Raw genomic sequence first — 26,180 nt, forward strand, 5'->3', positions numbered from 1 at the left:
AGTTATAGACCATGACTGACTTAATATCTGTAGTGCATTGGTTTAACTATCCTAAATGACTATGAAACAAAATATATTACTATGCACATATTTTGCTGTATTTCTAGTTTTAGAATCCCAGTCATCATTTTGTATTTGACCACAGGACTGTTCAGTTTTTTCAGTGGAGGTTTTTGAGGCTGTTTCAACTGTGTGCAAGAGGCACAAATATCAGTGAACTAATTTTTTCATCAAATGTAATGGGTATCAATGTTTACCAAAATGTTGACAACCTCCAAGGAAATGGATGGAGTCTAGAGATGGAAATGTAGGCATTGATGTATGGCACACAAGGCAGGAAAATGTGTGCATTAAAAAAGAGTTTTATTTAAATTGTATACAATTTTACATTTGTCCACTAGTACAACACTGGTGTATAGAGTCCCACGTGCAATTGTACTAATGTAGTGGATTGAAGCAGAAGATTGGCTTTCTAAAAAAGAAATGATGTGAACACATGAGGACGGAGCCCCCAGCCAGGCCAGGCACGAGGCGGCAGCGTCCTAGACGGCCAGCAGCTCCGCGGGAGGAGGCCTGAGAGGGATCTTGCCCAGGGTGAACCTCCTGGCTGCAAACTCCTTCATCTCCTCCGCGGTCAGCTCGCTCTGCGGGGAGAAGAGCTGTCCCGCGGCCGGCTGGGCCCCGCCCGCGCCCGCGCCCACGCCGCTCCCCGCGAACCCGGAGCTGCCGGCCGCCGCCGCGGAGGAGGAGGAGGAGGAGGAGGAGGAAGAGCCACCGAAGCTCGAAGAGCCGAACCCGGAGGGGGCACTGAACCCCGAAGGGGCACTGAACCCCGAAGGGGCACTGAACCCCGGGGGCATCTCGTTTCCCGCTGTAGGGAGCGCGAAGGAGAAGGAGGCGGCAGACGAAGGGGCCGCAGGGGCGCCGAAGCCGGCTGCCGCGCTCCCGAAGCCCGTGGAGCCCGTGGAGCCTGTGGAGCCCGTGGAGCCCCCCGCTGGATCCACACTGCCGAACCCGCTGCTGCCCGCCGAGCCAGTGGCACCGAAACCTGCACACGGGAAACACGCTTCACGGTCACTCTCCACGGCACCGGGCGGCGCTCACTTCAAGGCAGCAGGGACTAGAGATGGATCCCGTTAAACATCCCCCGCACACTGCATGTTAGTTACTGTAGCTCCGAAACTGAAAGCATTACAGAAAGATCGGTCGGACAAAACCTCACGGTGTCACCTTACCTCCTGATGTAAAAGCTGATGTCTGTGGAGCACCGAACTGCACAGATGGGGCTTTAGGGCTGGGGTTCTTCAGTTCTGCTACCTACAGAAACAGGGAGATATTGCTTCACGGTGGGAACAGACAGGATTGACAGCTGGCTTTAAAACAGACTGGAGTACAGCAAAGCCCTCGAAGGCTAAACTGGAAAACTGGTGGGTTTTTTTCACTTTTGTATGTCAGGAGACTGATGTGTTAGTGAAGATCATAAAACCACTAACAACATTTGTCTTGCCCATCTCTGCCTCTTCTCAAATGAGGACTCAGGAGATCCACGGCAGTGTATCACTCACTAACCCTCTGGACGCCAAAACAAACTCAGACTCTCCAGCTCTCCCCTGAATGATCCGCCGGGAGCTCATTCCACACGTGCAGCATCCAAACAGATTGCATGAACAGGCAATGCAACAGAACCCGACACCTGGCAAAAACTGACGTTTGTTTTCATGCATTTTCCAAGGAATTTAGGAAGATTAATTTAGTGTTGATAAAATGCATCATATCCTCAAAAGCTGGAAATAAATGTTTCTAGCCCTTTTCAACATGCTAGTGCTGTTCATAGCTATGAACATGTTTTTTCTTCACTCTTGCTGTTAAGTGAAAAATGCACATTTCTGTCCCTTATGTTTATTGCTTGGACAAGGATTTTGATTTGTGCGGCTCTCAACTTTGTTCAGCAACTCATTGCGGATCCTATCGAGCAGTACGTGTCGTGTCTTTCCTATAGGAAATGACACTCGAACACGACCTATTTCTGAAAAAGTGATTCTGTATGTGAGCGGTTTGCCCACTCGCTTCACAGGTTACCAAAGAGCTTACCAAAGCCACTCGTGTGACCGAGTTCTGCGTCTTTAACTCAAGCAGCCTGCTCTTCCACTGATTCACCAACTGTGTCACGGAGCTCATCTGGAAAGCAAAACCACACGCATGGAGATTTGGGGCATAATTAGATTTCCTTGCATTTGCACAGTGTCTTTCTACCCACAGGATCCCAAACAGCTTCATACACTAGAGGGAATCTGCTTCATTCACACCGGAGAGTGCAGCAGCCTCAATACACAGCAGATAAAGGGGAGAAGCCAGAAGTTACTTCCACAGTTTCACCAAGGAGAAAATTTAGGAGGCCAGATTATGCCTGGACTGGACTGGAATTCAGGCCTAAGAGGTTTTACCCTTTGTCTTACGAATTGGTCCATGGGATCTTTAATGACCACAATTATTCAGGGCCTCAGTTTAAATTCTCGCCTAAAGGACAGCACCTCTCCTACAGCATAATGTTCCCCGGTCATCACACTGAGGCGCCAGGTGAGCACCCGTGGTTCAGAGGGAAGACTGCCTGGTGTTCTTGGAAGATTCTTCATGCCTCACCCTTGTCAGACCTCAGAAGCTGAATAAGACCAGGCTACAAGATGGTAACACTGCTGTTATGGCCTGCAGTCTTTTTGTGAACTCAGAAGCATAAAGTTTTTTAGCACTGCGCAAAAGAAAAAAGACTGACTTCACAAACAAATAACTCATGCCTTCAGAATAATGAATTACACAAGCTGTCACATGGCAAGCCCACTGGCTGGTAATAAAGATCACAAGGAGGGGAATTCGGCAGTGTAGGTCAGGTCACTCAGAAAGCATCACTGTGTTTTTCAAGACTTAAAACAGAAAGGGCATTCTCACGTAGTTCTGCAGATTTCCTCCTTCTTTTCCATTGTAGTACTCAAGTCTCAGCTCTTCTGGAGAGATCTCAGGAAAGCCTGCAATCAATCAACAGAGAGACCACTTCTAAATCCTTCAGGACAGGCACTCCCATACGAACTAGACTGTAGGCTCTGCAGAATCGGGTACTGATAACAGCAATATAAAACATTAAAAAAAAAACAGAAATGTTTATATTCATAAGAGCCCAAGATGGGGCAGATGGAACAGCACCAGCGCCACAGGAGGAGAGACTCTGCCCGCTGCCGCCAGCTCCAACACTCCCAGCACCCGCTCAAGGACAGCCCACAGCTGGCCAGCATGTATGGCCGGTAGACACGCGACACCCCGACTCTCTCTCCGTCACGGGGCCCCCTCTGCCGAGAGGCACGAGCGTCAGACCCACAAGAATCATGATTAAGCAAAGTGCTGGCCCGTTCACTAATTGGGTGAGCCAAAACAAACAATGCACAGAAAAATCTAAACGAACACATTCTCTTCGCTGTCTCAGGAAGACACTTCACCAGCGAGAGGAGAAGGGGCTCTAGCTTCCTTCAAGCTCTACTAGAGACCTGAGAGAGGAGGACTGGAGTCTGACTCGTATACCAGGCACTCCTGCCTCTTGCTTCCACAAGTAGTGTTTCTAAATGGGAACTCTTACCACAATAATCAATCCAAATACAGCACAAGCATCACCTCTTTCCAAAGCAGCATGCAGTCTTTTTAATAGCTTCCTATTTCTTAACAACTCTTTCTGGAATTGCTAGGAGAATGGTTAACTTTTCACTTGGATGTGAGGAAATGATGGGGTAACCAGGCCACAAGAGGGCGCTACAGAAGCTCCCTGCAGCCAGCCAGTTTCTGCTCCACTGTTGAAGTGTCTGGTTAAACCATGAATACAGCTTTCGTGTGCGGTTTGTGTGTGTCAGTTTGTTCCCACACAGGGATCAAACACAACACCTATCTACCAATCCTTTTCATATGCCCTTCCTGGACAACAAAGATTCACAGGTGAGTCTGGGTTTGATGTATCTTGCAGCCAGGCACATGGTGACAGTAGTTCAGGTGGGTAGCTGCGTCAGCATGCGTAGGCTGCAAAGGAACAAGTAATAGGTTTATTCCATGCTGAAAAAAAGAAGACACCTGTGTGACACCTGAAGAAGGCTCCACGGCCGAAACGTTGTGTTCTCTTTCTTCTTTTTTTCAGCATGGAATAAACCTATTACTTGTTCCCCTACATGGTGACAGTACCTGCATAGTCCTGAACACAATCTGTTCAAAGCAACTGCTAGAATTGAAGGCTAAATCTAAGCCAAAAAGTTCTTTTTTTAGACTAAATTGAAATGATAAGCGAACGCTGGAGTATCATAAGGCTGTCACCTGAAATAGAGGCCTTGAGGACGGAGTAACAAGAGAAGATCCACTGGCCAGAGCTCTCCCACACCTCCATGTCCCTCCTGATGGTCTCCCTGGGGCAGAGAGGAGCAAGGCCGTCAGCTCTGAGCTGCACGTTATTGCAGGAGCAGAGAGAGGAAAAAGGCTTGCGGCGCACATCACAGACAACAGTTATGCAAACTGCACAGGTCTGACTAGAAATCCCATTGGAAGAGCTTGGGGGCTCCGTTTGGATACAAGACTAGCCGAGTCCTTAATACACCTTTATGGAAATGCAGCGGACTCCCAGCGGAGTGGAATGACAGCTGGACAGAACTCTCTCTGAACTGCCCAGAGCACGCAGATATGGGAGTGATCTCGGCGGGCCGTGGATGACGGATACTGACAGGCAGACCTCCAGCTGTTTCTCCGGGCTGTCCTCCGGGCCACCCCCGTCGAAGTCCGGCTGGGAGCTCAGGGCCGAGAACCTGCTGCCCGCGGAGAAGCTGAAGCTGGAGCTCCCCGTGCCGGAGAAACCCTTGCTCTCCTCCAGGCGTCCGGACCCCGAGGGCGCCCCAAACCGGCTCCGGCCCTCCTCTCGGCCGCCTCGCCCCCAGTCCTCCGGCCGGGAGAAGGAGGAGGGCTGGATGTAGTCCGACCCAGATGACCTCTGCGAGGGGTTGACCCAGACTCTGTTCCCAAACCCTGGCAAACGAGGAAGAAAAGACAGCCGAGGTCACTCCAGAGCTGTCCTCCCGCTGCGAGGAGCCGGACAGGGAGGCGGAAAGGCAGGCTGTGTGTAAACCGAGGTTACGATGAAACTGAACACCAGGCTCGACGGCTAATTGAGTTAATAATTACGCCTGTTTCTGAGGGCGAGCGGTCAGGGTGAGGCGAGTGCAGAGGCTCTCAGGGTCACGCAACTGCGACAAACTGATGCCCCTTCGTTAGTTTTAATGACAGCCGAGACCGAATGCACATCCAGCATATGGTCGAATACGTTCTATTTTAAAAAAAAAACAAATATTAAAACAAGCACTTAAGGGCAGATTTAAGAAGGTAAAAAGTAGATGTCAAGTTACTGAAGAACTTGCATGTTAATAATTTCCAAAATAGCCAGGGATTCCTAGCGTCGTGAGATGGTGTTCAGACGTGCGAGGTGGCGAAGTCGCAGGTCCAGTAGGTACCTGGCCCACGAAACAGCTCGTACCTCCGGCTCCGCGGTTGCCCTGCGGCCGGCTGTGATGGCCGCCTCCATCCCGGCTGGGGTGCTCATTCCAGCACCTCTCTCCGTACCGACACCGGCCCTGCAGGAAGAAACTGCACACCGTCATCCCGGCGCAGCGCACACCGGGGAGGCCGCACGCAGGTACAAGCTGCTCAAGAAGAGCCCTGCTCCGGGCAGGATTTCAAAACGCAGCCTGGCTGTCAGCGAAATGGCCTGCCGCTCTTCTCCGCGTTGAAGAAAAACAACAGCTACGAATCTTGAGAAACGCCGATACCAAGGAAACAGAAAAGGCGGAAGTCATTACATTTACCGTCGCAGGTCAATGACATCACAATCGGTCGCTGTAGTTTTGTAGCTCACCGGCGCCATCTTGTGTAGGTATTAGTACATCGTGTCAGGGTTGTACACTCTTCACGGGTTACAAGCAGTGGTGTAGGTATTCTCTTCGTTGTGCATGCCTTATGACAAACTTGATTAAAAAATTGCTAATCATTTACAAGTGTGTATTATGTATTATATTTTGTATTTCACTGATACTGCCATATGGATTGTCTCTGGTCTTCATCTATGTGGGTTTAAGTGCAATTTTGACTGCCCATAACCAACAAGTCAGACGCCTGAAAAAACCAAGCGGATGCAATTTAAAAAATAAAATGAAATTGTGGGGTTTATCCTCTTTTCTGAACAAAGTAGTTACTGTCGCAGGGTTTAAAGTTCTAGTGATGTAGAACTTACAAAACACGTTTATTGAACAGTTGATAATCTTTAATAAGAATTTCTCACATTTTTCAACATTTGGATACACTTTCCATAATGCATTATACCAACAACACAAAAAGTACATTTGTATTCCATTAATGGCATGACATTCTTACAATACACTGCTAAAACATTCCATTTTCCTTTTATATAATAAAATTGACCTGAATATTGGTACTTTTCTGTACTTCATAATTAAAATTACAAATAATATGATAACTGTTTGCACTTAATGGACTGGTGTTCCCTGATCTCTGTTTTGACCAAAGTCCCTCTGTAAAGTGACTAAGGGACAGTGCCACCCCCGCAGGCCCCTGTTTGAAAACCTGCATGAACCACTGTCCTCTTTTTAAATAAAACAGAGCTGCCTTCACCACATACTGGCCCAGTGTGGGAGCCAGCAGGTGTGTTATGTACGGGACAGACTGCACTGGAGAATAGGGAGAGGCAGACAAGCTCTTCTCACCTGTGATTCATCTGCAGAGACACTACAAGCTGCAGGGAACCAGCACCAGTGCAGGGACTGGGCCGGTACCAACTGGAGGGCCAGTACGTGTCCCCGCCCCGACACTCTTCGCAGATGGACTCCCAGTCCATCCCCCAACCTCAGCTGTGCTCCGTGAACTCTCTGCAGCCTCCGGAGAAATCCCCTGCTGGGCTGCTGCTGCCCAGCCGATCTAGTGACCCCGGCTCAAGCCCCTGACCGCTGGACAGAGCCCCAGCTGCGTCTGAAGTGAGCACCTCCACCGATCCACCCTGGTAATCATCTTTCCCATTTAATAATGTGCAATGGTTTTTAATTTTGTAACGCAGCGACTTTCTAAAAAAAAAAACTGAAATGGTTTAAAATCCCATTTATCCTTTTTCAGTGGCTCATCCAGTGTCTCCGCCTTTAACTCGTTTATTTCCATGACTGCTGGCGCCGGAGCCCACGCTACAACAAGCCTCTGGCAGACTCGGCCCCGGTCACAGAGACTGGAGTTCATGCTCTTCCTAGCAGAGATCACGTGCGATCGCCTCTCCAGATGTATTTTGAGAACAAAGGTACTGACATTTCGACTAATACAGAAATTTGAGCAAAAAGGTCAAACGGTGATGAAATAATTTTTTCAAAAGTCATTACAGTCTTGCCTTATTGAGATCTGGAGTCTTTAGCAGTAACTTGCACACTTTAACCACAAGATGTCCCCCTGTACAGCAAGAACAAGTTGTGAGCCCGTGGCAGCAGCCAATGGTGAGGGAGACAGCACTGCCACATGGGCCAGCAAGATGGAGCACAACTACAACTTAAACAGCGGTGCCATCAGCGCACAGAATTACAAACCGCTAACAACAAAACTCGGGAGGGCCGACAACAGGACTTCGAAACCTTCTGCACCTCTGAAAATATCTGGACAAACACTTTCAGATCTGGTCAAGGGGTCAAACAGCAGCTCTCTGGAGTTCATCAGGGGGTCTCACACCCAGCCGTGAGCACGGAGAGGCCTTGCAAGCCGCAGGGGGGCGAAACGAGCCAGTGACCTCGGCCGACTGTGACCTGCGCCGTGCAGGGGCTGGCCGGCAGCTTCCGGGGGACACCCGGACACGGCGAGCTCTTCCCGAGCCATAACGCACTCCTGTACGGGATGTCCAGCTGCTGCCTGCCAGCTTCCAGCGCTTCAGTCTTCATTTCCCAGGATGGCAGACCGCCTCTCGGGACAATTTAGGAACAATAAAAAATAAATCTACTTCTTGGCTCTAAGCCACGATGGGAACACATTTACTACGCCCATCCTTCTGTGTCAGGCTGGGGGCTTACAATAGAGACCCCGTTTTACCGGGAGGAGATCCTTTCCAAACGGGAGAGACACCTAAAACGGGCGCCGGCGCCAAGCGCGACGAAGGCCGCCCCGGCGGGGCGCAGGCCCCGCGCGCCGTCGTCGCCACGCCCCCGGGTCACGTCTCGTGCGTGTCCTCGTTGGCGCCGCACGTGTCCACCACGCAGATCAGGCAGCTGGTCACGGGGAAGGCCCGCACCTTGCTGCAGGCCACCCACTTGTCCGTCTCCGTGTAGTACTCCAGGATGTGCCCCAGCCGCCCCACTCCCTGGAAGCCGGCCAGGACGTAGATGATGGAGCCCACGGCGGCACACTTGACCGTCACCCCCTTCCACGGCATCGGGGACACCATCTTCCACTCGTTACTGCCGATGTCGTAATACTCCACCGAATCCAGGCCCCCTGCAAGCACAGCAGCAACAGACCGTCAGACGGACGTACAGGAGCGCGCTGCCGCCCCGCCAGCACTCTCTCCAGGGGCCTGCCGGGGGACTGACCCCCTCAGCACACGCCCGTGACGGGACCCCGAAAATCTTAAAAGGATAGTCAAGAATAAAGAATCGCAGGAAACCAGAACCATCTTCAAAAGTATATGAAGGGTGTCTGGATGAGATGCCTTCCAAATGATGCAAATCAAATAAAAATTTAACAAGCAATTCACCCGATTACATTTGCAGACATCAGTCCTTCCTAAGAAACAAAATGGTTCAAGTAGTCTTTTTTGGAATAAACCTTTACTTGTTCCTAAGAAACAAAACGTCTGCCTTTTGCTTCCGTTTTAAGGAATTTCCCAGCCCAGTTACGGAATTCCAGGAGCCTGTGGAACTCCACAGGGTCTCGGCAAGGGATCTGAGGACTGGACTGGCCAGATAAGGGTTTGGTTTGAAAACTCCCCGTTTCTCCTCCTCCTCTACAAAAGCTAGGCAATTCAGAATTCAGAATTCAGTTTTGATCACTGGCCTGTTGTATTTTAATGTTTTTTTGCAGCTCTGCTTTTTTAACCTTTGGCTCATACAGTCTGTTTCCTGGGAATTGAGAAACTCAAATCTCTAAACACCACTACAGTTACTTAAATACAATACTTCTACAAGCTGATTAAACACAATCTCTACAGATGAAAAAGTGCATTTGCTAATAAAGCTTCTCTCAAGATACAGCTACAACCGTGTACAAACTTTTGCACTGTCACCACTTGAAAAATGTTACACAGTACAGTTAGGACATAGTCTTGCTATTAAGACAGTGAAACATTTTTTAAAAATCCAAGATAACTTCATGACATACCCATTCCATTCTGCCCTCCAACAGCATAGATCTTCTCATTGACGAAGACTAAGCCGTGGTTTTTCCTGGCCTCGATCATTGGGCACAGTTCTGTCCATCTGAAAGGCAATTCAACCCAACGGTTAACACTCAACGTGGAGAACTGCTGCCCGAACCCGAGATTACAGACACACCTGCTATGAGAGGGTGAGATATGCACTTGCATCTGACCACCACTAGACGGATCTGTTGCCAAGTAACACACAAGGTTTACAAATGGAAGCCGAAGTCCCATGAGCTCTTGAGCGTTCAGAAAAGGGACATTCTGGTGGTGGGAGAACTGCAAAATTTGTATTCACCATAACCCGAGTATTTCAAACGGCTGTTTTCCACTTTGTATTCCATCATGCACCGATTGAACGGGCCGCCCCCAAGTCAAGGTCAGATCACACGGCCATGCCTCGGAGGTCAGATGGGAAAGGCGGCGGGCGCGCGAATCGAGGGGCGCCAGAGCCTCGTCGCCCCGTTTCGGAGCCAGCTCCCCCAGCACTCCAGCAGCCGCGGGCGCGGACACTCACGTCTCGGTGGAGGGGTCGTAGACCTCGCAGGAGTTGAGCACGCGGCCCGAAACGTTGTTGCCCAGGCTGCCGCCGCAGACGTAGATCAGCCCGTTGGCCTCCACCATGCCGTGGCTGCAGCGCGGCATCAGCATGCTGGGCTTGTTGTGCCAGCTCTCTGTCCGGGTGTCGTAGCACTCGAAGAGGTACAGGGCGGAGTTCCCTGAAGGCAACCGCAGATCAGAGAGGCGTCAGCATGAGGAAACACCAACCCCTCGACCTCCCGTCCCGCGGGCACACCGGCCCCTCGACCTCCCGTCCCGCGGGCACACCGGCCCCTCGACCTCCCGTCCCGCGGGCACACCGGCCCCTCGACCTCCCGTCCCGCGGGCACACCGGCCCCTCGACCGGCAGCGCGGCCCACACCGACCCCTCGACCTCCCGTCCCGCGGGCACACCGGCCCCTCGACCGGCAGCGCGGCCCACACCGACCCCTCGACCTCTCGTCCCGCAGGCAAACCGACCCCTCGACCTCTCGTCCCGCAGGCACACCGACCCCTCGACCGGCACCGCGGCCCACACCGACCCCTCGACCTCTCGTCCCGCAGGCACACCGACCCCTCGACCGGCAGCGCGGCCCACACCGACCCCTCGACCTCTCGTCCCGCGGCCCACACCGACCCCTCGACCTCCCGTCCCGCAGGCACACCAACCCCTCGACCGGCAGCGCGGCCCACACAAACCAGTCCAGTGAATACTCAACACTAACTGATAATGAATTTTCCAAGTCTGGGATAACAAAGGTTTTCTAATGTACTAGCAACATGGCTTACACTAACCAATCAACCAGCGGCATAGTCTCCACTCATCAACCAGTTAGCAACAGGGCAGGTCAGGGGAGACGGGGATGACCTGCCAAAACGCTTCACAGCAAGTCTCTTTAATTAAACTGAACATCTCATTATTATTTCAGCGACTTCATCTCGCATGCCTGGTGTTCCAAATAAGGTCCCTCCTTGCCCACTGAATTACAATATTTAGAATGATCTTCACGAGCTTTCGTTAGAGCTAAGGTTAGGCCGATCGAGCGGTCTGCGGCGGCCGACGCGTCGCTCCGGGTGCGTACCCACTTCGGAGCCTCCGGAAGTGTAGATCTTCCCGTTAGAGGCGCAGGCCGCGAGGCTGTCTCTGGGGTTGGGCGGCCCCAGTTTGGAGTACCAGCTGTCCTTCACCACGTTGTAGCAGTCCATCCTCTTGATGGGGAAGAGCTGAGAGCCGCCCAGGATATAGACGACGTTGTCCCAGAACACCGAGGCGGCATCTCTTCTCTTCTCGAAGGGGCAACGGATGTCCGTCCAGCTGTAGTCCTACAACCAGAGGCAGCGCAGAGAGGGACACGCAGTCAAATCACAGATCTTCTTGGTGCTGACGGGTTGCAGATACTATGGTGGAAGTGCATTTAAAATCGAGAACAGGAGACACTTCTTTACACAAAGCGTTGTGGGAGTATGAGACAACCTATCCAGTCCAGTAGTTTGGCTTCCTTGAGGAAACACCTGGATGAGGCCCCGGGATCAATTAGCTACCAACTACTAAATGGGCCAAATGACCATCTCTTGTTTGTACCTTGTCTTATGTTCTCAATGCCCTGTTATCAAGTGGTTTTCTAAAGGAATTGCGAAGTTAAAAACCCCCTCTTAAAGATGACGTCACCTTGCCTTAAAGCCAGTTTATTTTATCGCAGTTATGGTAGGCCAACATCAACAGGAATCGCCGGGTTTGATTTTCCTGCAAGGAATGACCGCCAGCCCCAGACAGGGACACGTCTTGTAGGACAGATCGTCGGCCACAGTGTATTTAAGCGTCGACCTGCACGTGGAGCTCGCGAGCAGATTGCTCTGCGGGCGTCCGGCCCTGGTCCTGGCGCGGCGCCGGTAGCTGGTCGGGTCGGGTGACGGGGGGCGGGCCGGACAGGAGACCAGCCCCTGACCCCGCCCGAGCAGGAGCCGCTCACCTTGGGGTTGAAGTAGCGGCAGGACTGCGGCTGGGAGCCCCCGAAGAGCGCGATGCGGTAATCGTGCTTCTTCCTCCGCGGCCGGCTGCTCTCCCCCAGCTCCTCGCGGTCCTCCGGGGACAGCAGGTGGTAGCGCATCCCGCCTGTCGCACAACAACACAGGCAGGGAAGCACGCGTCTGCCGGGGGGGGGGGGGGGGTCCATCTCGAGGCAGACGCGCTGCTCCATCCTTCACAGGAGCTCGTTCGCAAGGAGGGCTCGAGTCTTTTCTAGACAGCGGAGCCACGACAACACGCGGACCCCAAGACCAGCGGTGGTGCTTCACTCCTCCAGCCGGTCTGCTGGTGGCCGGGCACCAGGCCACACGGGGGCCGTGCTGGAGGGGTGGAGGCAGCGGACCCCCTCCTCTATGCGAGCTATTCTGTGATCACGCACAGGAAAGGAAGGAAGGAGGGGGTTTTGGAAACCCTTTTCAAGGTTGCGTCCATCGTCAACCTTCAGCTCCTCCGTGTTCTGGTTCAGAGTCGTTCCTGCATTGACCCCGACCCTGACGACGGACTAGCTGTGAGAAGACACCCTACTGCCCTGCCCGAGTCCGAGAGTCCTTCAGCGGCTAAGGGCAGGGTAAGTGAGACAGGCGGGGGCGTCCTCTCACAGCTAGCCTGCCGTTAAGAGTCCGTCTCGGCGCTGGCAGCAGCGATAAGCCCGTCGGAGACCGAGAGCCCACTTACTGATAACCATCTTGAGGCACTCAGGGTTGTCCTGGATCAGTGGCTCCGCCTGCACTGTCTTGCTCAGGAAGTTCTTGGACACGAGCGGGAAGCGGACCTTGGCCAGAATGTCCACGATGTACTGCTGGCGGTTCTGCTCGTCATACTTCAGCCACCGGACGGCCGCGTCGTAGACCTTCGGGAACAAGGAGACGTCACCGTTCCCGCCCGCCGAGACGCAGGAGGCCCTGCCGTGAGGCTTGCGGGACACTTCACCACTGTGGAGAGCTGTGTAGTTTCAGCTTAAACTCAAGTGGAACAATGGTTCGCCATCTCTTCCAGCACGAAGCAGCTTTTTAGAGAATATCTCACTGGTTCTGCCTCACCTGCATGCGTGCCTTTCATGTGCGATTGTGATTTTACCGACTTTTGTTTTAATCGCTAGACATCTTCACGCACGTTCCCTGACTTTTACTGTACTGCTCTATCCTTCCCCTGAATCCTGTACATGGTGCCCAGGAATATTTTAATAAGAACACATTTAAATACAGGGAACTGCGTCTGTCCTCCCCAGAATTACAATATTTTCAGTGCGGGCTTAAAGAGGTGGATTTGGGCTGGGAGTCGGATGTCTCAGCCTCAGTTCCAAGCTGGACAGACGTGTGTAAACAGAGGGCAGGGGCACTGTGCCAGCTGCCTCACCTGGTCCTCTGCCCGCACGGTCAGAGTGTCCTGGTGCAGCAGGTGAGTCACCCTCTTCACGTCCAGCTGCAGGAACTCGTCCGTCTTGTACACCTCGGTGAAGTGCTGGTGGATGAAGTCGTCGGCGGTGGTCTTGAGCTCCGGGCAGTCCAGGCACTCCGCCAGCACGCTGATACCTGCGAGCAGGACGCACAGACACTCTCGTCAGGGCAGGTGTCGGATCAGAGCGGAGCTGCTCCGTTTTCTCCACTTTGCAAGGATGGGGAAGAGCAAAGACAAGTGTGTGAAAGCAGCATTCAGTGGTGCACTCATTTTTTTCATGTTGGGAACTACTTGCACTTGAGCTATCAATGTCAAGAGACAGAGGAAACATCTGGGATCATCTGCCTACTTTCAAGTCCAGTTCCAGGCTATTCTAAGGTCCTCGCGTACAAATACAAGTGCTGAGAAAAGGTATGGGAGCCCCTAGGTTGGTCCATATTCTTGGTCAATTTAGTCCTTAAACATAATTGGATCTTCAAGAAAGTATCGATAAAAGATGAAGATAACCTCCACACTGTAGTTCCTCTCTATACCCGAGGTCTGCTGATGCAGGTCTTCTCCCCTTGAAGAGCAGCCTCCACACAGTGCTCCTGGAGCACCTCCTGGTCAGCACTTTCAAGACTTGAAGACCTGTCTTTTCACTAAAACGTTTAGTGTGTCATTTATTTCGGCTTGTGGTTATCTTCATCGTGTGCAAATGCACAGAGCTTTTCGTTTTTTCTGAAACGTGCTTGTAAATAAAAGCGTTCACAAACTCGGTAGGTTTTTCTAGTGAATGATACTCCAAAGGAAGCCAATAAAAGGTGGGGCAAGATTTAAATTCAACAGGGAATCTTTAAAAGACACTCTGCCTCAGCACTGACGTCAGTTCAGAGCCACATCACAAATCTTACCCAGACAATTTGATGCATCCACCTGCTCTTTGAGATACTCAACGCACATCTTCTTGACCGGCTCAATCTGATACTGATTGGCTGCATCCAGTAAGGACTGAACGTTGTTGCTATTAACAGAGATCCTAAAATACAAAGGCACTAAAATTACAATGTGATCTTGAGGATGGCCTCTACCTTCAGAAATCCACCCACTAGCACAATACTAAAATGATCAGTCCGAGATGACAGTTTTGGCCAAATGCTCCATGAACTTTACGCTCAGGTGAAAAAGCGGATTCTCAGCTGATGAGGTACAGGCAGGACTTTTAAGGCACAAATGCAGAAATGGACATGATTCAGAAAATACACGTCAGTTCTTCAAAACCGCTCGGGACCGATTTCTGATGACCCACCGCGAGGCGAGGCGAGATCCGTTACCTTGCAGTGTAGGCGAATTCCACAAGCTGCTCAATAATGTCTGGCTCTGCGTCCTTCAGCTCCACTTCAAAGGACTTGGATTCCAGCATGTTGGCTGTGGAAACGACACTCGTGTTATAATGAAGCAAGGTCATTTCCCCGAGCGCACAGATGGCAGGCCACGGTCACGCTCGCATTTCCGTTCCACACCCATACCGCCTGGAAAACAACTTGAGAATCCTTCAAGACCGGAACCAGGTAGGTCTATCAGCATTCCCGGACCCTGAAGCACTTTCACGGCTGAGGACCGGAAGCGCCTCTTTACACAAAGGGTGGTGGGAGTCAGGAACACTAACCGAGGGGGGCTGTTGACACCCAGAGGTTTTAAAGAACCAGCTGGATCCCTCAGCTACTCCTGGAGCGGTCAGCTACTGAGGCGCAAGATGGACTCCTCTGCCAAGGTAATTTTGCACTCGTGCTCTCCCGGGGGGAGTCATTACTCACAGGTGAACATCAGGCTGAAGAAGTGGCTGGCTGCGGCGAGCACCACCCGGTGTCCCGGGATCTCCCTGTCCTGTACCACTAGCACCACGTCACACAGCGTCTTCTGCTCGCGGGACAGAGAGGAACATCAGCAACAACAACAACAACAACAACCCCGGCAGATCAAAACCTCATCTTCTGGGAAACAAACTCTCTGCACGGGGGTCGGGACCCGGGACCTGGAGCAGTGGGGCAGCGGAGCACATTCTCAGGTAGTAGTGTAGTGTCCCCGTCACTACACTGGGGCAGTAGGACCCACACAGACCGGAGGGTGAACGCCCCCTGCTCGCCCCACTAACACGTCTTCCAGCAGCAGCCTCGGCTTTCCCAGGAGTCTCCCCTCCAGGTACTGGCCAGGCTCACACCTGCTGGGCTCCAGCTATGAGCTGCAGGGTGACAGTGCTGCTGGCTGATCTACCACTACAGTACTGAAGCCTTTAAAGGCTCAACCACAGCTGCTGGCTGCCGACTTGAAGGGTCAGATCGAGGGCTGAAGCACACCTGCGCCTCTCGGGCGAATACGGAAGCCCCAGGCGCTTCGCGTCTCCCCTCTCACCTGTTTCCGGAAGTTGTTCATCACCCCCATGAAGCTCGCCAGCAGCTTGGCCTCCTCCTTGGCAGCGAATTTCTTCTCGGCCTTCTTCTTCGAGCTGCAGGGCTTGTCCGTGCCGGCGGAAGCCATCGCGTCTCCCCGGCTCCGCACCCGCCCGACGCCTCCGTGCCCCGCAAGGACGTGAAACCCCCTCCCCGGCTCTCGCCCCGCTGTCCCGCTGGCAGGGCCTCTCGGGTCCCCCCCTGAGGAGATGCCAAACCTCGGCAACTACCCGAGAATGCCCAGCGCAAACGGACCCACTGCGCCCGCTCAAGCCGGGCTGTCAGCAGGCAGGGAGACGCCGTGCGCTGCCCGATGACAGACCCGAGGTACCCGGCGTCGGTGCAAGGCGACGGGGCTTTCAGAAAGGCGCAGACTGTTTCTGGAAGACAACGCCGCAACTACGTAACCCTTTTGTTTCTAAGCAGGCTGACAATGCATCCCCGCTTGTTTATTTCCTCTCCTTTCCCACATCCCCCTGCGAGCGAGCGAGCGGGGCAAAGACTCGGTCTCGCCACCTGGCGTGGATGATCTCGGCCAGCTCCCCCTGCCGACTCGGAGCCCCTGTTTTTTTTTACTCCTCTTCCTCTCCTGTCTCCTCTGCAGCATACAGGTCCACACGCTTCTTTGTTTTTTGTTTTCTTCTTGAGCTGATGAAATATATCCTAACGTGACCTGGGGCGCGCATTCTGCCAGGCAGCAACGACATTAAGCACGCAAACGCGATTACAGGTCGCTGTGCAGACTTCGCTTGTGAAAGACGCGACTCTCAAAAGAGCTGTTCCCTCCCATAAGGCACTTGAGATTTAATGAGCCAGTAAATAGGACAGACAGAAATCACTGACAGTGCATTCTGTATTACTCGCTTTTATGACCCATTACACCTTCCCCTGCTCGGTGCACGATGCGACACCGCGGACGGGCCGGCCGGAGCCGCTCAGGTGTGCGGACCCGGGTCCGGCCCTCCAGGTGATCGCCTGCGCCAGGGTCCCGTGACTCTGACGTCATTGGCATAGCTCAGCTCGGCCAAGTGTGAGGTTGTCCAACTTTGCTGCTGTTGTTCTGTTCTTGACGTGCTTTGTTTTTCTTCCCTCAACTCATCCTTTATTCTCTGGTTTTCCTTTAAAAAAATGTCTTTCTTGTTTTGCTGCTGTTCTTGTCCTGCACAGGCAGAAAACCCGGCAGAAGTAAGTATTCGGGCTTCTTTTTTTATACAAAAAGTATCTGCTAGGCGCAATAAGAGCACGAAAATACCATCACTGGGGAATAGTGTTTTTTTCCTTCTCTTAACGCCTTGTTAAAAAAAAAAGATCTCCCCGATGCAGTTTTGCGCTCCCCGTGCTGGAATGTGTCCGGTAGGAAGTCTCAGGCGGTCTGAGGCGCTACAGTGTCGTGGAGTCCGTCTTCAGAGAGAAACCCCTCCTCTCTTTCCCGCTTCCACTGTCGAGCTGTGGGCTACAACATGGAGACGTAATTAAGTCAGCGAAGTCGTTTAATCAAAAGGGAATTGTAGTCTTGACGTATTGGACAAGCCCAGAGTGAAAAGTTAGCCGGGACACTAGAGTCAGCACTCCCGCAAAACATTACAGCTTCACTGTAACATCTCACCTCCTGCAGCAGGTCGGAATCTCATGGTGGGCGTGTGAAGCAGCGCGTTATTCCCACCTGTCTGTTGATCGTGAGCTGATCAGCTGTCGGGAGTCAGCAGTAAGGGCGAGGGAGGAGAGGAGAGGCTGCTTGAATGTCTCTGTGTGCCGAGGCTGCTGGAGCGGGCTTGTTACAAACAGGCCCGAGTGGGCCAATCAGTTCAAGCCATCGATCTGCAGCTCCCCTCTTCATCCCGCGCAGCAGAAACCAGCAGCTGGAAACTATTGCCCCGCAGAACAGTATCCTTGAAGATCGCTATACTGTACTGAGGGTTCCCTCTGCTCCGGAGGGAACAGCGCCACCTGCTGGACAGCCAGCACCGCTTACAGCACAAGCCTGCTTTCCTCAGTCTCCCATCCCAGTACTGAGCCGGCCCGGCTTGCTGACACCCAGCCCATGGGAGCCCATTCCGGGTGCTGGGGGGGCTGCTGTCTTGCAGCTTCTCCAGCTCCCGAATCCCCTGAGGATGACGGAGAGCATCACCGACCGGTCCAGGTGAGCCAGTAGCGAACGGAGGCCTGCAGGACCAGGGTCGGACTCTCCTGGGCTAGCAGGTGCTGGTGCAGCTTCTGCCTGGGGGGCCGGCCTGACGTGGACTGAGCCCGCGGTGCAGGAAAAGCCGCCTTGCTAAGCGAAGTCTTCGGTCCGGAACGGGCGGTATACTCTGTGATTCTGGAGCTCGGGCCTGCGGGCCTGTGGGCGAGGAGCTCCTGTCCGGCGGGGCCTCTTCTCGGGCTGCATAAACACTCTTCACTCTCTGCTTCTTCCAGCGGCAGCCCTTGCTCCAGCCCCAGTCTGCCCGGCAGTTTCGCCCAGAAAGGCACGGTACGTCAGCGGAGGTGTTTTGAAGTTTACATTCATTTCCAGCGCTGTAGACACTCTCATGCCGGAGAGCGCGAAGAAATGAACCACCTGCCTTCGGCCTCTCTTCACTCTTGCTCTGGCTGTTCAGGCGAGCTTGAGTCTCTCAGCAGCTCACTGTGAGGTGCCGATGCCGTGCGTGTCTGACCCACGATTTAAAACGAAAAAGTAGAAATCCCATTTGTTTTTGTTTTGATCTATTTACGAATCCATTCATCCATTTTCAAAGCTTGTGTACACATGGACACAGGGACGGTGAGGTTGGTAATGCTAATCCAAAAGACAGACAAGAAGGCACACGAGGCACTGACACACTCTCTCGGCGTGATCGGGGTTTATTTTGTCCTGCCGGTGTTCTTCACCTGAGCCGTTCCCTGAATGAAACCAGGGCGTCTGCTTCAGCAGCATGACTGGGCAGCTTGTTCCCCACCCCCGCCACCCTTGTGAGAAAAGGGTTCACACCTTGACTGAGAACATGAGAAGGTGAGACAAGTCCCTTCGAAGGGAGCGACTGGGCCTGGGACTCTGGGCGCCGGGGCACAGAGGCGAGCCGATTCCCCCTCTGAGAGCTGTCCCCGGGGGGCCCTGTCCAGCAGGGGTGAACGCAGTCGACACAAGCAGTTCTTGAGTCTGTAGGGACCGTTCGGGTAACGGCATGAGCCGCAGTGTGGTATTCAAAAATCTAAATAGACGGCTTGTTTACACCTGGATTTTATCATGACAGGTGTTTTAGGATACAGCAGCGTTTACTGCCGAGAGGAAGTCATTCTTGCATATCTGCTGCCTCATGGCTAATCAGTCCCAGAATGCTGTGCAGCTCTTTCTGAAGGACCGCAGTGAGTCAGGTTTAACAGCAGACAGTTGGCAAGTGGCTCTTGTTTTCTCTCCTCCAGTCAGAATGAAGTGACATGCATGTAAAGCATGGCATAACACTGATTCATCACCATTGGACATTACGTCACCTTGTTTTTATGTAACACTTAAAATATTCAAAACAGATTTTGCATTACTGTAAACGCAGTTAACAAATATGACCTCACCATCTCTCAGTCTCTCCCAGGTCCCTGTATTTCCCAGGATTCTGACTGGAATCACCACGTAGGTTGTATTGCAATGTAGGGCAGCAGCAGTGAGAGGCCACATTCTTCAATGAGACCAGCGCCTGAGAGTTTTCTCTCAGCTTGAAGTTTCCCTCGTAAAGGTCTCTGGCAGTAAGAAAGGGCCTGGCTCTTACTGTCATGTAATGGTTTGAAAGCTGCAATCATCTGTAGCAAGTCTCTCTCGAGGCGTAACAAAGAGGCTTTTCAGATAATACATTCAGAGCTTTTAAAGGTTCTGTTAAACAGTGTTTTCTGTGGAACTGGAGAAGCTTTAAGAAAACCTACTGTTCCACCCCAATGCAGAGCATGGCTCTCATCAGCTGAAACTCATGGAAAGGGGAAAAAGTAGTGTTTTTTGGCACATCCTGTCCAGATGGACTATAAATTTCCATTTTTCTTACATTGTGATAAATACAGAGCAGAGGAGATATACAATTTCAATGTTGGGAGTCTGCCTGTTGTTACAGTTACACTAAAGCATGCTGGTGTTTGTCAGTATCATCTTAGAGAAGCGAGGGATATTAGAGGGCATTTCAGACAACAGGCAGGGTTGTTTGAAGAAACAGATTCTGTAGTAAACTTGTGCAAGTATCTGTGTTGGCTGTATATAATATAATATAATTGAAGATAATCATGTACAGTGCATTTTAAAATGTTGCAAAGGAACAAGTAATAGGTTTATTCCATGCTGAAAAAAAGAAGAAAGAAAACACGTTTCTGACACACCTAAAGAAGGCTCCACGGCTGAAACGTTGTGTTTTCTTTCTTCTTTTTTTCAGCATGGAATAAATCTATTCCTTGTTTCTTTGCAGCCTACGCATGCTGACGCAACTACCCACCTGAACTACTGTATTTTAAAATGTTGTTTACTCAGCATTTTGGGAAGATTAAGGCGACTGCTGTCCTCATGCTCTGTATTCCCTGCTGCTGGCTGATTAGTATATTAGGACATCTTTATATATTTTTATATTTGATAGGATTCCATAATAGAATTTGGACTGCAGAACAGGGGTACACATTTGTAATACACTCTTAGGCAAGGTGTAGAAAATTTAATCAGTTCTGTTCAGTGCCAATCTGGCTGTGTTTCCCTTTAATTGCTCTGGTTGTGCTAATTGACATGATTAAAGTAATCGATGCCCGTTCCTCTCTTGGCACAGGAGAGAAATGTGGTAGGTGCGTCGTCAAGCTGGTCGGAGTGCCGGAGCTGGATCAGAGCTTTGTGGACATCGCCGACACCTTCAATCGCCAGCAGGAGGGTCACCAGGCTATGACACAAAGCGTAAGACGGCTGAAGAGCAGCGCCGGGGGCGGCCCTGGGAGCAGTCTGAGTGACTGTCTGGAGCAGATGAAGAAGGAGCACGGTGAGGTCCAGTGGGGATCACCTGGCTATGGCTTCCCCCCTCGTCTGCTGTGCTGCGGTCAATTTTCTGTCCAGACAGCCCCGCGCCACGCGTGCATTCAAACGCATTTGGTCACATGGAGTTTGTGAAAGAATAAAAGCGGGTTAGAGTATGGAGAGGAAGCATGTCAGGAAATGCATGTATTCTGGGGCGAGGGGTGATGATAATCTTGGGTGATTATCCAGAATGGAAATATTTTAATGGGCTTTGGCTTAACCCTAACTTGTAGAATGGTTTTCCTTTGATCCTCATTCTGCTGAGTATAAGAATTCTTATATACAGCAGTAGTGCTATTGAAGGTGAGCAGAAAAAAAGGTTCCTTTCTGTTTTGATTTTTCAAATTTTGACTTTATTTTTAACAGCTGAGATGCGTGCTTTTTTCTCCCATTATTGGGCAGATGTTTATGAGAGGAAAAACCAACAGAAATGAGTTCCGAATTGCGTGTTGTTGTTAGAAGTACATTCAGTGATGTCGTTAATCACTCTGCACGATCATCAGTGAAAGGCTGGTTAAAACGGTCTGTACGTCACAGAGTCTCTCTGACGCTTCACAGCTTCCTTGATGCTTGCAGTCGAGGGAAACGAGGTCAGGGTGGGTCACTCATCACGTCTCCGTTCCCTTGCAGGTGCCTGCAACATCAGCATTCAGATGAAGGGCTATGACTTCTCGCTGGTGGTGCAGCCAGACGCCACCTCTGCCAAGCTGCTGGAGGCCCAGGAGCAGGTCAGGAGGGCCAGTCAGGGGTCCAAGTCCGTAGCCGCTGCTGGCACCAAGCTGCAGGAGATGATCAGCTCGGTGCTGCAGGGCGAGGCGCTGCTGTCCCGGAGAGTGAAGGAGGCCAGCCAGACCTACCAGGAGCAGGTCCGCGTGGAGGCCAACCTGAGGGACAACCTTCTGGAGGTCCGCAGAGCCAGGGAGCTCTCGGCCCAGTACAGGAAAGAGGCCGGTGCCCTGCTCAATGAGGTGGCACAGCTCGCCGGCATCACCCCCTAGTTCACTGCAGCGCTGCAGCTCAGCGCAGCAGGATGCGCAGCTCTCACCTGCTCTGCTGTAGGACCTCAAGTGTCTGCTTCTGCGCTGGAGGTGGCAGTGAAGAGCAGCGGTGAGGCCGCTGGGCTGCTGCCTGGAGGGCTGTGTGTGCTTGAGGGAAGGACTTGACTGTCTGCATCACTTTACACGCCGGTATCGGCTTTGCGTGGGTTAGCCCTGCGGGGCACCTGTGGCCCCCCCGGGGGCGAGTCTCACGCTCTTTCTGCCTCCAGCCTGATGAGACACTAGGCATGAGGAAGGACTCTCCCTTACTTTCTACAAGCATTGTAAGTGTATGCTAGATATAAATGTTGGGGTGGGGAGCTGCGTCAGCATGCGTAGGCTGCAAGGGAACAAGTAATAGGTTTATTCCATGCTGAAAAAAAGAAGAAAGAGAACACAACGTTTCGGCCGTGGAGCCTTCTTCAGGTGCCTTCTTCAGGCTCTTTGACACCTGAAGAAGGCTCCACGGCCGAAACGTTGTGTTCTCTTTCTTCTTTTTTTCAGCATGGAATAAACCCATTACTTGTTCCTAGATATAAATGTGTGAGCATATTAATACAGAGTATTCATAGGTGTTAAAGGTATTCATGGCATATAAGATGGTGTATTATGTTTTTAAAACATAATCACCGTCAGTGTATTTTCTAACAATTAATTGCTTGAGTTTGTACAGCGATTAACATATAGGAGAGGACTCACTTCTGAAGGGAATTCACCACTGAAGCACAGCCCCCAGCTCCACTGTGCAGCAGATCAGGTGGAGAACGGGGACACGGGTTCACTCTCTGAATGAAGGCAGACATTTACATTGACTTACAGTACTCTTATGGCACTGCTCTTTGGCCCTTTGGTTTGGTGTTCTGTTTGACTGATGGTGCCCGGCGCTCCTCTCGCTGGGCGAGATGAAAGGAGATCTCACCCACACCCTGCCCGGGGCGTCGGAGAGAACGCGCTTCTCAGCTGTGGGCTCCCAGCTGGCTTGTGCATCCCTGGCCGAGCAGGCTTGAAAGGGCTTTGAAAGGTGGGCTCATCCTAAGTTGGGGAGCTCTGTTTGCACCATTTCTGAAAACCTTTTCCCTGCAGCCCTGCCAGGTTTCTAAGACACTGCATTGAACAGCAGTGGAGGCTTCTCTGGAAACTGAACTTTTTATGTAACTGGAGCCTGCTGTTGCGTAACACAGAGGCTGAGAATATCAGCTCTTTTCAAGTGTTAGTAAAATTCTGGCCCTTGTAGGGACAGTATGTATCTTTTGCGGGCTCTTCTGGAATGAGCTCTTCACTCTAAAGGCAGCTGTTGATATCGGCTCATGCTGTTATTCGCATAGGACCCGAGGAGGGATGTCTGCCTTCTTCAGGCTGTGTTTAAACGTGTTGTAGCTCTGCAAGGACCCTGCTGTCACACGGACTCGCACGCTGCTCCCTGCTGCAGGGGACGAGCCCTGAAGGTGCCTGCAGCACGTGGCGGCTCGGCTGTCATCGGGAGAGCATGCAGCGCTCAGGGAGGATCTGCAGACCCGGCTCAGCCCCGAAAGCATGTCTTGAAGTTTGTTGTGCAGCTGGAAGGTGGTTGCTTCCAGTGTGCCTGACTCGTCTCTATGTGTGTTGCTGTTCCCCACATGGTGACCCTAATTAGACTTGACAGGGTGAAGGTCGTGGTTGGAGGGTAGGAAGGGCTCACTGACTGCGGCAAAGGGCTTCCAAGAGCCTGGAGTTGAGCCATGAAGCCGCTGTTGTTGTTGATGTTGTCTCCTGCTAGCCGGCGCCTCTGTTTTCCCTGCAGGAGAAGTGCAATGGGTAGTGGGGGTGGGTAAATGTAGGCAAGTGAGCCTGAGAGAGGGACAGGCTGTAGCAAAGGGATGGAATTTGAAAATGTCGTATTTTAGACAATGGCAGTGGTTTCCACTTTAACTGATCAGGTGGAATTTCAATATGGCACACACTATCTCTGCATTTTAAGTGCCTTTAAGTATATTAACCCCCTATGCCCTTATGAATTCGTACCATATGCTTGTGCCTACAACAGAGCATCATGTCTGCATGCAGTGGCGGTGTTTGTACATCCTTCTGATTTTTTTGAACACAGTGATTTTAGGAACTTGGCCACTCCTGACTTAATGGGACCAGTAAATTACTAATTATCCAACCTCAGAAGTGTTACGAATGTTAAGAGATCCATGAATTAAGTCTCCCAGGCCTGGTGCTGGTCACACCCTGTCCTCTGCAGAGACTGGGGCGGATCAGGACCAGGGTCGAGACCCCCTGAGCCAGAAGACCTGTGGGATGCAGAAGTGATGATATGAATGAAAGCTGATATGATAATATTTCTTCTCACTATTCAGTTACATACTGTATGGCTCTGTTGGTTCTTCTCGGAGTAGTGTAGAGGACAGTTTATTTTATATTCTTAAAGATTAACTGAGAAATGCTTGTTTTATTCATTATTGCAAAAAGATTTTCTGAGCATGCGCTTGTCATTAAGTGTATGAGCACTGATCGAGTGTTGTAACTAGCAAGATCTGATTTGAATAATGAATTAATTTCGAGCCCTGAAATGTAATGATGTACCGGAAATATCTTTACTTCTTGAACATGGTGTATTTGTGAAATTTATAAGAATATTTTACCTGCACTATTACTGTGAAAGTAGGTTTTTCAACTGTTTTTGTTTCTTGTACACTAAATCCCCTCTGTACCCCTGTAAGGGCTTCAGTTTTGTGCTTTGCTGCTCTGTATAATGTGTTAGCTTCATTAACCATCATCTTGCTTTGCAATGGCCCTAATATGTATCTCTATTTTATACACAAATATTCTCTTTACTTAAAAAAAAAACTAATTTCTAAAATTGTTCAGTTGAAAGGATCTATAATTTCAGTTTACCACTTTTGTCAAAGTTGATACCTTGGCTCTTTTCAACACAAGGCCGGATGAGATCCTCAGCTTCTTTAGCTACTGAAAAGCAGACGTGCTGGATGAGCCGAGAGAGCTGTTCTCCTTGGTAACTGTGCTCAAAAGCTACAGTGAACGATAACAGACAGCAAACTGACACATGAAGTAAGGACATAAAGAAGGATTCAAACGAGAAGGGGCCACTCAGTCCATTTAGTCTTTAGTAGCTGTAAACATCTGAACAGTTAGAAATTACAGGAAGCCATTTGGCCTGTCAAGCTCTGATGGTATCTGGTAGTTAATTGACCTGAGGATCACAGTGTTTCTTCAGCTAAACCAGAGTTTCTCCTTCAACAACATGGCTGGGCAGTGTGTTCCCAACTCTAACAGCCTTTATAAGAACATAATTATTTACGGATTGAGCAGTTTTTAGTTTTAATGACTTTAAAGACCTGGTACCCTTTTTACTTTCAGAATGCTATTGCCATTGAAAATGGACCTTTTAAAACTATGAATATGTGATCATTGTTCTCTGCCCTAGCACAAATCTTTTTAATTATTCTGTTTTTGTTTGTTGTTAATGGATTTACACTCCATTCCATCAGGAACATGTGATGCATTTTTGTTCTTGTGAATCTGAGCCCCTGAGTAAAGCCTTCATTGTATATTGCTGAGAAGAGAATGTGAACAGTTCAAAGGTTTATTTCTATAATTGCATGTAATTAGCAGATTGAATCACATTTATAAAAATGCTGCATTAAGTTAATAATGTGATACTGTGATTTTGAAGAATCAAAATGAAGTATTTTATGTATATTGTAGTTTTAATTTAAAACCTCTTGAAGTCTAAAATACTGTATATTATTGAAGTTGCTTGTTGTGTATTCATGCATTGTACTAATAGCACTTTGGTGGTAATCTTAGTTTGCCATAATAAACTGATGACCTATAAAATGTAAGGGTTACTGGTTAATTATACTTTTGACATGGTCTCTGAATTTTGGAATTAAATTTATGTTGCCGAATAAATGTTGCAGTAAATTAAATTTGTTGCAGACTCAAAACCAGATTTATTGATATTCCATATATAATAGAAAACAAAAACGTCCTATAGAAGAATGAGTTATATATTGGATAATGTCTCATTTATCTTTTTAATAATGTAATATCATAAAATTATAATAGCATTTGTACAGAATAAAGCCGTATTTGTCATGAATATACAGTATTAAATTCAAGCATTGCATCCCAAAAGGGTCAAACAAGAGGGTCACATTTATTCACACAAAGTATCCCTTCAAATCAAATTCAGCATAAATCTTCTACAATACAGTTTCCAGGCCAAATATAGGCCTCTAAAGGTTTCTTGTTTTCCTGGAGCATCAAAGGAGGGAAC

At 50.5% G+C, this 26,180-nt stretch overlaps 3 protein-coding genes across 3 annotated transcripts; 1 reads left to right on the forward strand and 2 right to left on the reverse strand.

Moving 5' to 3' along the window:
- Positions 1-346: 346 nt before the first annotated feature.
- On the reverse strand, positions 347-5,864 carry nup42 (nucleoporin 42). The gene is made up of 7 exons (XM_015357753.2): positions 5,546-5,864; positions 4,743-5,040; positions 4,342-4,430; positions 2,944-3,020; positions 2,092-2,178; positions 1,236-1,317; positions 347-1,048 (listed from the first exon to the last, which is right to left on the reverse strand). Exons 1-7 carry the CDS (start codon positions 5,667-5,669, stop codon positions 543-545), a joined length of 1,263 nt encoding a protein of 420 aa, XP_015213239.2. The 5' UTR covers positions 5,670-5,864; the 3' UTR covers positions 347-542.
- A 436-nt stretch (positions 5,865-6,300) lies between these two features.
- klhl7 (kelch-like family member 7) lies at positions 6,301-15,955 on the reverse strand. Its single transcript, XM_006636045.3, has 11 exons — positions 15,819-15,955; positions 15,224-15,326; positions 14,741-14,834; positions 14,321-14,445; positions 13,386-13,561; positions 12,705-12,879; positions 11,974-12,116; positions 11,086-11,326; positions 9,981-10,182; positions 9,424-9,521; positions 6,301-8,541 (listed from the first exon to the last, which is right to left on the reverse strand). Exons 1-11 carry the CDS (start codon positions 15,942-15,944, stop codon positions 8,258-8,260), a joined length of 1,767 nt encoding a protein of 588 aa, XP_006636108.1. The 5' UTR covers positions 15,945-15,955; the 3' UTR covers positions 6,301-8,257.
- Positions 15,956-16,958: 1,003 nt separating this feature from the next.
- Positions 16,959-25,830, forward strand: LOC107078710 (uncharacterized). Its single transcript, XM_015358144.2, has 5 exons — positions 16,959-17,041; positions 18,272-18,326; positions 20,623-20,826; positions 21,492-22,324; positions 23,815-25,830. Exons 1-4 carry the CDS (start codon positions 16,985-16,987, stop codon positions 21,857-21,859), a joined length of 684 nt encoding a protein of 227 aa, XP_015213630.2. The 5' UTR covers positions 16,959-16,984; the 3' UTR covers positions 21,860-22,324; positions 23,815-25,830.
- Positions 25,831-26,180: the final 350 nt, after the last annotated feature.

The sequence above is a fragment of the Lepisosteus oculatus genome, chromosome 10, assembly GCF_040954835.1.
Source record: "Lepisosteus oculatus isolate fLepOcu1 chromosome 10, fLepOcu1.hap2, whole genome shotgun sequence".
NCBI classification, from domain to species: Eukaryota; Metazoa; Chordata; class Actinopteri; order Semionotiformes; family Lepisosteidae; genus Lepisosteus; species Lepisosteus oculatus.

Excerpts from the sequence above, each read along its gene's own strand:
- LOC107078710 (XM_015358144.2), top strand. The coding sequence starts at position 16,985 with ATGTCTTTCTTGTTTTGCTGCTGTTCTTGTCCTGCACAGGCAGAAAAC. Across the intron at positions 17,042-18,271 it reads AGGCAGAAAACCCGGCAGAA|CGGCAGCCCTTGCTCCAGCC; the intron begins GTAAGTATTCGG and ends TGCTTCTTCCAG. Across the intron at positions 18,327-20,622 it reads GTTTCGCCCAGAAAGGCACG|GAGAGAAATGTGGTAGGTGC; the intron begins GTACGTCAGCGG and ends CTCTTGGCACAG.
- klhl7 (XM_006636045.3), bottom strand. The coding sequence starts at position 15,944 with ATGGCTTCCGCCGGCACGGACAAGCCCTGCAGCTCGAAGAAGAAGGCC. Across the intron at positions 12,880-13,385 it reads CCGTGCGGGCAGAGGACCAG|GTCTACGACGCGGCCGTCCG; the intron begins GTGAGGCAGCTG and ends TTGTTCCCGAAG. Across the intron at positions 12,117-12,704 it reads GTGCCTCAAGATGGTTATCA|GCGGGATGCGCTACCACCTG; the intron begins GTAAGTGGGCTC and ends GTTGTGCGACAG.
- nup42 (XM_015357753.2), bottom strand. The coding sequence starts at position 5,669 with ATGACGGTGTGCAGTTTCTTCCTGCAGGGCCGGTGTCGGTACGGAGAG. Across the intron at positions 4,431-4,742 it reads AAACAGCTGGAGGTCTGCCT|GGAGACCATCAGGAGGGACA; the intron begins GTCAGTATCCGT and ends TCTCTGCCCCAG. Across the intron at positions 1,049-1,235 it reads ATCAGCTTTTACATCAGGAG|GTTTCGGTGCCACTGGCTCG; the intron begins GTAAGGTGACAC and ends TCCCGTGTGCAG.